General features: G+C 47.1%; 1 protein-coding gene across 5 annotated transcripts in view; it reads right to left on the reverse strand.

The window, feature by feature from the left end:
- Positions 1 to 299: 299 nt before the first annotated feature.
- Positions 300 to 12,218, reverse strand: part of GATA4 (GATA binding protein 4) — a 78,922-nt gene continuing 67,003 nt past the window's right edge. For all 5 annotated transcript variants that reach the window (XM_057549456.1, XM_057549457.1, XM_057549458.1 and 2 more), the window contains exons 4-7: positions 11,755 to 11,880; positions 4,786 to 4,873; positions 3,109 to 3,236; positions 300 to 2,031 (exon numbers count right to left, since the gene is read on the reverse strand). In XM_057549456.1, coding sequence (XP_057405439.1) covers positions 1,849 to 2,031; positions 3,109 to 3,236; positions 4,786 to 4,873; positions 11,755 to 11,880 — 525 coding nt within the window. In that variant the 3' untranslated portion in view covers positions 300 to 1,848. The remainder of the gene's footprint in view (positions 2,032 to 3,108; positions 3,237 to 4,785; positions 4,874 to 11,754; positions 11,881 to 12,218) is intronic.

Consider the following 12,218-nt stretch of genomic DNA (forward strand, 5'->3'; position numbering starts at 1 on the left):
CCCCTTCGTTGGGAGGCAACTTCTGGGCCACAGGAAATTTAGTTAAGGGCTGGTCCAACCCTCTCCTAGGAAACCAAGCCTAGAGGTTACCTGTCAAGGTCAGAAGCTAGTCCTTGTCACTAGCTCCCGTCACACACAGAGGAAGCCTCGGCCAACTGCCGAAAGGAATGAAGGGAGAAACGATTCAGACGCAGCCTGTGAGCGCATCAGCAAAGGGGCCTCAGTGGCTCAGGGCTGCCTTGCAAAGGGCAGCAGCGAACCTCCCAGGAAAGACCTCAGAGGGAGGAGGAGAAGGGAAAGAGGAATACAGATAAATTTATTAGTTAAATACTGATTTTACAGCCATTTCACCTTAAGACAACGTTAGCAGGTTTGTGGGTTAAGGAAGGTATATGAAGGCGGCTTTCTTAGAAGAAAGCGATGTAAATGATGATTAAAACAGAACCTGGGTTTAAAGATACTCTCTGCTACCGCCAGGAGGATTTGGGCTGGGGGCTGGGTGTTTGGAGTAGCACAGAGGAAGGCCAGTCAGCTACATTCTGTTGGCAGCCAGGACACGGAAGGAAGCGTCTTCGTGAGCCCAGGGCCACGGGCAGAGACGGCAACGTGGAGAGGAGGCCGATTCCCAGCCCGCGAGAGTGGGAAGGCCCCCTCCGCGGCCGCCCGCCCAGTGTCTTCTCTCATCACTCGTCGTCTTTCTTCCATGAGTTGTGTAGTGTTGGTTTGAATTTATGTTGAGAAAGCCCTAGCATCTGGCCTCCTGGACAAAAGATTGCTGCTGGAGAAAGGACGTGGGTGCAGGCGCTGCGCCCCTCGGATGCACTCGGCCCTTAGTCCCGGCAACAGACGCGTCTCCGCGGTACCATGGCGCATGCGCAAATTCCAGGCTGACAAGCCCGCCCCGCGCAGCGCGGCCCCAGGCCCGGCGATGGTGTCCACTAGACATCCTCTCCAGAAGGATCTCAAGTCTTGGATGAATGCTAATCAAACTTGCTTCAGCACCAGAACCGTTTTTGTTCTTACTCAGGACCCCCCTGAGCGTGATGGGGTGGAAGGATTTGGGGACGTGTTCAAGCTGCGGGCAGGGCTGAATCACCGAGAGCAGTGGAGGGGCGCTTATTTTAAGAGGCCTCGGGGATGAAGAGAAGGAGCGATTTTAGCCGCGGAAGGAACTTGCGGGGAGGCGAGGTTGCCAGATTGTGAGTTTGCCGCAGCCACTCTGCGGAGGGAGAAGCGGCCCCTCCTCCATCTCCCCACAGAGCATCCGGTAACACTGGCCCTACCCCGTGTTTCTGGAGTCAAGCTTCAGTATGAGGGATGCAGGTGTGCCGAGCCGGAAGGGGAGTGTTGGGTGAGGGCAGGACCCGCCGAGGGGCCAAGGCGTCCAAGCACATGTCCATCACATACCCTGATTCAGGCTGGAGCAGGGGCCCCGGCACCCTGCCCTCGGATCCCCCGTGCCGGGAACACCGTGGAAAAACCACCATTTCGGGCCACAGCGGTGGAAAGACAAGGGAGAAGGACATCTCGTCTCTTGTCAGGGGTGGTGAGGCAGAAAATGAGAACGAGTCTGCAACTCCGTGGAAGGGGCTTAAGTATGCTCCTAGTGAAGGGGGGCTCTTCCAGATCAGAGTCTGCGCTCTCTCCAGTCCCCCACCTTGAAAAGCTATCCAATAAAATCCAGCGCCCGCTCCCCTAACCAAATCATTGACTTCAAGTTTCTTCCCAGTTGTTGTCTGGAGTCATTCCCAGACAGAGCAGGCCGGCCCCTGGGAGCCCAGCGCCTCATCTCTGCTCTCCTCCGAGTCCCAAGTCCATGCCGGAATCCAAGGAGGGAAGGAGGTGACATTATGCAGTGATTATGTCCCCGTGACTGTCAGCCAAGGCCAGGCTGTTCCAAGGGTCCTGCTTGGAGCTGGCCTGCGGTGACTGGCTGACGGAAGACGCGTAACCTTGAGGAGAGAGCTTCAGGGCCGAGAGGACCGGGTGGATGGAGGACCCGTGGCCAGACATCGCGCTGACCGAGAACGTCTGAAAGCGAAAAGTATGAGATGCGGTCAGTGGAATCCCTCCTGGGGCTCAGGAGGGGGTCTGGGCTGGAGAGGGGAGCCCCATTCCACAGCTGTGCCCGGGCTGGCTCCCACCCCAGGAAGGGGACGAGAGGACAGGGCCAAAGGACAAGGGCAGGAGAGGCATCAGGCAGCACTCTGTCCCCCTGACCCCTGTGCTATGGGATGCAGGGGGTCTGCGTGACTCATCAGCGGCTTCTGAGCACTGACCCAGTAGCTTTGTGACTATTCTGGTTTCTCAGAAGCCTCTGACGGTTACACGAGGCATTTTCTACAGTCTTTTCACCATCAATCTCCATTTTCAGAAGGAAGCCATCCCCCCCTTGCCCAGAAGGGGCTCCTGGCTCTCCTGGCCCCAGGGTACCAGCTTCTCTTCACCCTGACGGCGGAAGGCTCAGGCTCGTTAGGACTCTCGCCCGCCTCAAGGACAGGCGGAGAAGAGATCAGAGTTAATGGGAGCCTGTGACCAAGCCTGGGGGCATCCTGATCCTGGATGGGGGAACCACACAGGGAAGGGGCTGGAGGAGCAGGACTGCCATCATATCTGACAGAGGGAAATGAGGGTCCTGCTGGCCCATCTTCTGGACACACATGTGAAGCTGGACCCGCAGCCAGCCCTCATGACAACGGCATCCTGCCTGCGACCTCCTCACCCACCCCAGCCCGCCCGCCCTGCCCTCTGCAGCTTCTACACCTTTGCCCACGCCGGGAGGGGCCTCCTCCTCCCCTTCCTCCTGTTAAAATCTACCCACCCTCAAGGGCAAGGTCAAGCCACCCTTACTTAGGAGACAGACTGGCCTAGAAAGCCCCGCTCCGCCTCCCACACAGCGGCCGCAGTCTGATTCCGGCTGTAGCAATGCTGTGTGCTAGCACATGGGTCCTGGCACAGAGGAACTGCTAAACGCGTGCATCACGGTCGTGTGTCCAAATCGCTGTAGCTTGATCAGAAGTGCTGAAACGTATCCTCGTGCCGACAGACAGCCCCTCACCTCGGGCGGGGGGCCTGGCCGCCTGGAGGCTACCCCCCAACGAGCAGTACCTGCGACAGGGAGCTGCCGTGCCCATAGTGGGATGACAGCCCAGGCTCTGTCTTGATGGGACGCATCTCTTCCGCGCTGCTGCTGGAAGCGCTGGTGGTGGGAGGGAGGCTCTCACTGCCCGAGGGACCTGGAACAAGGCAGAGTCAGGACACCCAGCCCAGGGGCGGGGACAAAAGGATGGCGGCCCTTGGGGACAGCCAGGGCAGATCCGCGCTAACGGCTTGTCTGCATTTGCTGGGGAGAGAAGCAGGGTCCTTCCATCAGGGCAGGGCAACGGTTCTCACGATGAAGCAGAAGTAGCAGACTTTCAAGGGAACTGTTTCAGATGACGGGCTCACCACCCCTTAACCCAGATGCTTGGGGCCACATGTGTCTCAGGATTCAAACTTTTGGATTTTAAAAAGGGCAAAGACTGAATATTACAGAATACCTGCAGCGGGGTCTGGGACAACACCCCGTAATTAAATACATTAATAGTTCTACAGCAAAACATGGGATAAATAAAGACTGTAACTAGCCTGTGTCAGTTCCGATTACATTTTCCTGCCAGATCTAGCTCCCTGGATTTGGAATTTCGGATAGGGGATTGTACACCCCAACCGACGCCTGCTCCCGCTGGGACCCCACCATGCAAAGAGATGAAGTTCCCCAGGGGAAGGTGCTGTTCGTATAAACAATGTGGAAGCAGGGAGAAAGGCCGAGGACCTGGTGTGAGCCACTGAACGTTCTGCTAAGACGTGACTGCCAGGAGGAGCGAGCCACTGTCGAATCTGGAAAAGGAGAACTTTGGTCATGTTCTCAGCAGTGGAACAGGGAAATTTATCTGACTTTGTCAGGCCTTAGATTAGGAGATAAACTTTCCATCATATCAGCCGACTTAATTTCTCCACAACTGCCACATTTTCCAGTGAAATCTTTAATTTGACAGCGGTACTGAGGAGGGAGTGCTCTTGGTAGGGGACCCGAGTAGTCCTCATTCTGAAATCTAGAAATTGAGAAGGCAGAGTATATATTGAACAGAATATGGACCCTGAAGTGAAAACACTTGGCTTTAAATTCCAGCTGTACCCATTCACAGCTGTGTGACCCTTGTGATGTCATTGCCCTCTCTGAGCCTCAGCTTGCTCATTAGTAAAATGGAGGTCATAAATGGGCTCTCATGGGGGTCTGTAAAGATCAATGAGATAATATTTGTGAAGGAGCTTTGCAAAGTACAGAGTACTACATGATGTTAATTATACACTGGCTTACAAATTAATGTTACAAATCAATCTGAACATGACTCACAGAACCCTGTCTTCCTACACCCCACTTAGCCCAAAGTGAATTGAAAGAACTTGAGTTCCTGAGTGGCTGGAGCACCAAAGATGGAGGGACCGACTCATGTTCCTTTTTCCTCCAGGCCCTCAACCGGTCCAGCTGGACCTCTGCAGTCTTTGCAACTGGCAAAAACCAGGCCACAACATGAGTTGAGCCTGCTTTAAAAGCTCCCAGTATGCTCCATGGTGATGTTACTTTTGCACTGGGTTATTCATTCTGTCCTGAACAGCTGGGGACGGACGATGCTATCATTACACCCTGGTAGCCTGGGCTGGCCCACCTGAGCATACACGATGCTCACACACTCTGAGAGCTACTGAGTTATTCATATAATTACACATCGATCTTTTTCTCACCTGCTGGCGTCTTCGATTTGTTAAGGTTCTTGGGCTTCCGTTTTCTGGTTTGAATCCCCTCTTTCCGCATCGCAAGAGGCCTGGGGACCTAGGGGGTCACAAGTCGATATACGTGGTTTTCCATTTGTACCTGATCTATGACATTATTTACACACACACACACATACACACACACACAAATACACAATGAGAAGGCCAGATCTATGCAATTCCTCTACAAACCTTGGGGCTGAGACTGAGTGAATCAGGCCTGGAACTCCTGCTGAGCAGGAAATCAATTCTACCAAAAAAAAATGTGTTGAGCATGTCTATTCCATGCTGGGTATTATACTAAACTCTGGAGAAACAAAGACCTAAAGACGCAGTCCCTTCTCTCCAGAGGTTCACAGTTGGGAAAGACAGACAAATAGAAGATAACCAGATTCATAGGTGATGAGGGAAAATAGAAAAGATACACTGAACTGTGTCCTGGGCTGGGGGAAGGAAAGTGGCACATGGGCACATCAAGGCAGGCCTCCGTGAGGAGGTGATGCCAGGGTTGTAGGAGACTGTCAAGTAGATGAGGGGCAGACATTTCAAGCAGCAAGAACAGTATGTGCCAAAGCCGCTAACTGATCAGCCAGACTGGGTCACTGTGCGAGTGAAAAGGGGGTGCTATTAATAGTTATGCCGAGATCATGGGCACAACCTGAGGCGGCCTGGAGGGTGGAGATGTAAAGTCACTCTACACGGAGCAGCTCCGCACCGTGCTGAGCCTGGCTGGGGCAAGTGGTGGTTTCCATGGGTGTCGGGAGCAGCAGGGACGATGGTGGAGAGACTGCCCTGTGGCCAGTGCCTGAGTGCTTTCTGACAGCACGTTAGGGCATCTGAGTTCTCCTAAACAAGCAGTGACTGTCGGGCATCACACTCCTGAGCCATTCAAGATGCCTCAACAAGGGTCGGGGGCAGGCCTGCAGGGTCATCTTTCTACTATTTTAAAATAGTGTGCCTGCCCCACATCTGGCTTCTTTCAGGCCTGGCCAACCAAATTGTTTAGCCCCTGATCTGTGCTAGTCTCCCATATGGGACTAATAGAGGCCACACCTGCAAATACAGAAGGACAAGTGATGATCACTTCGGAGATGTGAACATGGAATTGCTAAGAAAGAAGTGCAGGGAATTCCCTGGCGGTCCAGTGGTTAGAACTCCGCACTCTCACTGCTGAGGGCCCGGGTTCAATCCCTGGTCAGGGAACTAAGATCCCACAAGCTGCGCATGGTGTGGCCAGAAAAAAAGAGAAGTGCAGTAGCATACGTGAACTTGAACTGCCTTCTAGTCAACTGAGAGTCAGATGAGACAGCACTCCCACTCGTGGAGGAAAGTATCCTCCCCTCCCCGCCCTGCCGCCCCCTACCCCCACGCCCACCTCTTGAAGACCATCCTGACTTCAGAAGAATCCTGTCCTCATGTTTATCCCCACCCACCTCAGTACTTCAAAAAAAAATTGTCATAAAATGCACATCACATAAAATTTACCATCGTAAGCATTATCAAGTGTGCAGTTCAGTAGTGTCAAGTATACTCGCATTAATGGATAAAGTCACCTGTGACAGTATAATGTAAAGAAAGGGAATGCTTTCTAAAAAGACTTCGCAGATTTTCATTTTGAATTTTAAGTGGCAATTTTGAATTTCAGCTGCCAGTGCCAAACTTAAACCTGTAATTCTTAATATAGACATTAAGATTGTACTCGTAATTATGATCGGATAAATGTTAATTGATTTCCCTAACTTGGTGTCAGTTTCTAAGGATAAGTCTCCTCTTAGATGCCATGATTAAATGTGTTTAGAGCTGATGATAAATTTCTTAATCTTAATTATTCTGGGAGTATTGTCCTAGAGACATTATGTTCTTACGAAAATTCCAAATACCAAAAATGCCACAGGGTATTTTGACATAGCATAGTGATGGTGGGGAGAAGAAATGCATGTGACTGAGAGAGTCACTACTAATTCAGTGTTTCTTAAAACTTTTTTTCATCAACTCCACCCCCAAAGCCTTTTAAACTTTTTCTTTTTAAATAGTGCCCCAATGAATTTTTTTTGGCCGTGCCACACAGCTTGTGGGATCTTAGTTCCCCAACCAGGGACTGAACCCGAGCCCTCGGCAGTGAAAGCATGGAGTCCTAACCACTGGACCGTCAGGGAATTCCTCCAATGAATTTTAATATCATAGATATGCTGTATATGTATTATATCTGCTTTATACATGAAAAGAGTAGGGTTTTTTTTGGTCCTACTTGGGGGTGACACCACCCCCATTTGAGAATGCGTATTCTAATATATCTTTTTTAAAAGGAGAGGGGACCTAGTGATAGACATTTGCATTGGCAGATGTATCTTTATGTGTGTCCAAATCTTGAAGCAGTATTTTTTTCTGCCAGGGTCACTAGAAGATAGAAGAACTTTGTTTTCTGCCAGTCACCATCTTTTAACAGCTGTGCTTTATACCCTTCCCACCACAGGCATCAGACAAATCATTTCCCACTGGCTTTGGAGGTCTTGCCAGATTCTTACTTGATTTATAAATGTATCATAAATAGAATCATTCAGGTTCCTTCTCATCTATAAAAATCAATTAAAATCCTAGGTGAATGAATTTATTTTAATTAAAGTTGTTCATCATAACACGTTGATAAATGGCATTGAAATTTTACTGATGAGTCGACTGTCACATTCAAGTAGGCTGCCTGCAGGAACTGACAGAACTATTGATTTAAAATGTAACACAGGGCTTCCCTGGTGGCGCAGTGGTTGAGAATCTGCCTGCTAATGCAGGGGACACGGGTTCGAGCCCTGGTCTGGGAAGATCCCACATGCCACGGAGCAGCTGGGCCCGTGAGCCACAACTACTGAGCCTGCGCGTCTGGAGCCTGTGCCCCGCAACGGGAGGGGCCGCGATAGTGAAAGGCCCGCGCACCGCGATGAAGAGCGGTCCCCGCACCGCGATGAAGAGTGGCCCCCACTTGCCGCAACTAGAGAAAGCCCTCGCACGAACCGAAGACCCAACACAGCCAAAAATAAATAAATAAATAAATAAAGTAGCTATACAATTAAAAATAATAATAATAAATAAAAAATAAAAAAAGCACATATTTAAAAAAAAAAAAAAAAAAAAAATAAATAAAATGTAACACAGGTGCCAAAGTTTTAGTGTACATTATTACCTAGACTACTGAATTATCTTTGTAAAAATTTCCTCAGATGCTATTTACAGGTGCCACGTAAAATAGGCTAATGTGCATTTCTATGAGAATTCTGGTAAACTGCCTTGCTATGATCTTTCATGTAAAGTATTAGTCCTCTAGTATTGATATAGAGTATGTCTATTCACCAGCCTACTGAAACCTCGTGGTTTAAAATATGATTATTAAGAAATAAGTTTTTAAGAAGACTTTATTTAAGTGGGATCTAGAAGATAAGTACTTTTGACTTCAAAATAATGAATTTATAAATGGCCTCTGTCTAAAAACTTGAATTGCAGTGGATTTGTACCTAAACACGATCTTATGCGTAATTGTATAAAATTTGGTATGGATCAGAAAAGATTTCCCTCCCCACTTTTTCTCCTTCTATTTAACTGTGGGCTATTAGCAGCCATATCAAATCCAATCATTTTAATTTTCCAATGCACCTATAATCGCTTTATCCTTATTCTAAGATTATCATTTCTTAATGAATTGAAAAAATGGTAAGGATACTTTACAAATTCACTCTATCACGGTCAATTTAGTAACTCTTAATAACCTTAGTTAAAATAAAAGCTCAACTGCTTGTGCCTACTATAGAGCCGTTGAGGAGACGTGGCAACAGATCTGCTCAGTCCTTTGCTTTGTAGTCTTTATCTAGAGGGACCAATCAATATCTTATTAAACTATGATATGATTAGAATGGTTATGGTTGTATTACTGCAGGTCTGGGAACTATGCATTAAATGTGTCTAATGAATTTGGGGTGCTACAAAGTTATCAAATATAACTGAGCTGTTTCATTTCAGGGAATTTCCAGTCAGTGTAACCATTTTAAAATATTTTAGGATGAAAACAGTTTAAACCATTTTTTTAAGCTTGAAATCCTGAAGGCTGTGCTTCAAGTTGACTTAGAGGTAAACCTATTGGGGAAATAAGTGACCCACTTACAGACCGAAGCCTCTATTACTTCAGAAAGATGTTCTACATTTTCTGGCATCCTAAGAATAAAATATTATCTCTGTAAGTACACCTCATTTCCATTCTAGTTAGGACTAATGGATCCTCGTGTGGCAAAGAGCTGAAGAATGGAGAAAACTGGATAGCCGATAATCCAGATAGTTCTTAGCACTCTGAACAACCTCAAGTACAGCCATCCAAGCCAGTAATTACATTGCTGCATTATTTCTTTGTGAAATTTGCTTCCTGTCTGTATCCTTGAAATTGAATAAAATTTCATGAGACTCCTTAAAAAAAAAAAAATACTCGCATTGCTATGAACTATCACCACCATCCATCTCCAGAACACTTTTCATTTTGCAGAACTGAAGTCTGTGCTCATTAAATGGTCACTCCTCACTTCTCCCTCCCCTCAGCCCTTGGCAACCACTATTCTACTTTCTGTCTTTAGGAATTTGACTCCTCTGGGACCTCATATAAGTGGAATCACACTGTGTTTGTCCTTTTGTGACTGGCTTCTTTCATTTAGCACCATGTCCTCAAGGTCTATCCATGTTGTAGCCTGTGTCAGAACTTCCTTCCTTTTGAAGGCTGAATAATATCCCATTGTATGTGTAGACCATATTTTGCTTATCCATCCGTCCATCAATGGACACATGGGTTGCTTCCACCTTTTGGCTATTGCAAATGATGCTGCTGTGAACATGAGCATACAAATATTTGTTTGAGATTCTGCTTTCAATTCTTTTTGGATCTATACCAGAAATAGATTGCTGTATCATATAGTAATTCTATTTCTAATTTTTTACAGACACAATCCTTTTAATACCTACATAATAAATATTCCTCTATCAGTTCCTTTTATCATTCCCCTATTGAAGAACAATAGTTTCTTTAACCATTTTCCTCCCAAAGGTTTTTTTTCTCCATTTTCATTATTACAATGATTCAACAAGTATCCTTGTATACACTTCTTGCAAAAGTTGACCCTTGAACAACATGGGTTTGAACGGCATGGGTCCACTTAAATGTGGATTTTTTTTCAATAGTAAATATTACAGCACTACGTGATCTGTGGTTGGTTGACTCTGCACATGTGGAACCACAGGTAAGGAGAAATCACGTACATGTAGGGCAGACTAAAGGTTAGACATGGATTTTCGACTGCAGAAGGTCGGCACCCCTAACCCCTGCATTGTTCAAGGGTCAATGTGTTTTCTTATGAGTATTCTTAACTATATTTTTATACTTTTTTTTTTTTTTGGCTGTGTTGGCTCTTTGTTGCTGTGCGTGGGCTTTCTCTATTTTTAGACATTTTTAAGCTCATTATAAGAAGAAAACATGAAAAGATGCATGAGATTAAGTTAATAACAACCCCTCCCATCTTACTACTATCAATCCTCTGCCCATGAGGCAATTGGAATAACAGCCTGTTTCTTACATTTTAAAAAGTTCTCAAACATGCGTGCACATGTACATATCTATATACATAGGTGTGTGTATTCATCCATCCAAAAGTGCTCAATGTATATATAAGCAACTACATATAAATTATGTTCTCCCTCTTTCTTTATAAAACTGGAACCATGCTATGTACAGTGTTCTGCACGGACTTCATTTATGAGCATTATGTAATGGAGATTGTTCCAAATTAGAACATAAACAGCTTTGGTGATTCCCTGGCGGTCCAGTGGTTAAGACTCTGCACTTTCACTGCCAAGGGCCTGAGTTCTATCCCTGGTTGGGGAACTAAGATCCCACAAGCCGTGTGGCCAGAAAAAAAAGAGGCTTGTAGAAGCTCTCTGTATTCTGGAAATATTAATCCTTTTTCTCATGTATGTGTGTATTGGTTTTACTTTCTTGGGGTATCTTTTTCCATACACTAATATGAAATGTTATACAATCAAATATATCTAAGTTTTCTTTTATGGCTTAAGAGTTTTGAAAACTTGCTGAAGAAAACTTCTCCTCCCATCCTCAAGGTTATGTAAGTACTCCCCATTTACATTTTCTTCTACTATTTTTATTGTCTCTATTTAAAGATGTTTTACGTTTCATATCTTTAATACATCCAAGTTTACTTTTGCTTTTGGTAGGAGGTAGAGGTCAAGTTTTGTTTTTGTTTTCCAGATTATGTCAATACAATCATTCTTAGAAAGCTATCCCTTATCCATTGAATTGTTACCTTTGTTATATATCATACTACCACACATATAGACTATATTTTAGTCTCTTCAACTGTGAAATGGGAATTAGACTTATGTAATGTTAAAGAGGGAAATGATGTTCCACAGCAATGTCTCTGTTAAGGTCTGAGTGTTTGTGTCCCTCTCAAATTCATATGTGCACAAACCTAACATGCAAGGTGATGGTATGAGGAAGTGGGGCCTTTGGGAGGTGATGAGGTCATGAGGGTGGAGCCTTCATGAATGGGATTAGTGCCCTTATAATAGAGACCCCACAGTGCTCCTTTGCCCCTTCCACCAAGTGAGGACACAGTGAGAGAAGCCTGCCACTGGACAGGGGGTCCTCCCTCGAGCCTGCTGGCCTCTGATCTCGGAGCTCCAGCCTCTAGAACCATGGACGTTAATTGCTATTGTTTAAGCCGCCCAGTCTATGGTATTGCTATAGCAACCCTAACGCACTTCGACAGTCTCTAAGGTCCCTTCCAGAGCTACGTTTCTTTGTTAAGAAGGAGAAAATGAATTATGATCTGCAGGGAGGAAGAGGGGTGAGACCCGGGCGGTGGAGGAAAGCGCGGGACACGGTCGGGGGACCCTTACGCCGTGGAGCTTCATGTAGAGGCCGCAGGCGTTGCACACGGGCTCGCCCTCGGCGTTGCGGCGCCACAGAGTGGTGGTGGTAGTCTGGCAGTTGGCGCAGGAGAGGCCCACTCGGCGGGAGGCGGACTGCAACACAGGAGACAGACCCTTCAGGTCCAAGGACAAGGACACAGCAGGCGCCGCAGCATCTTGCTTCACCGGCAGCGAGCGAGGGGCATGGCTGTGTGAGAGTCTCAGACCAGCCACCGCGCCGGATGCTCGGATGCCGCGTCCCTAAGCCTCTCCTGGGGGCGCGGGAGCAAAAGGGCTGTGCTGCAGGGGATGGCAAATCCTGGTCATAACTGCGGCGTCAGCAACATTATCAGTCACTCGCGTCAGGGAAAAGTCCAGCAAGCCCTACATACTGTAGGCAGAAAAGCTTCTCCCCAAAGTAGAATGAATCCGGGCCTCAGGTGCTGGGAGTG

This window comes from Balaenoptera acutorostrata, chromosome 6, assembly GCF_949987535.1.
Source record: "Balaenoptera acutorostrata chromosome 6, mBalAcu1.1, whole genome shotgun sequence".
NCBI classification, from domain to species: Eukaryota; Metazoa; Chordata; class Mammalia; order Artiodactyla; family Balaenopteridae; genus Balaenoptera; species Balaenoptera acutorostrata.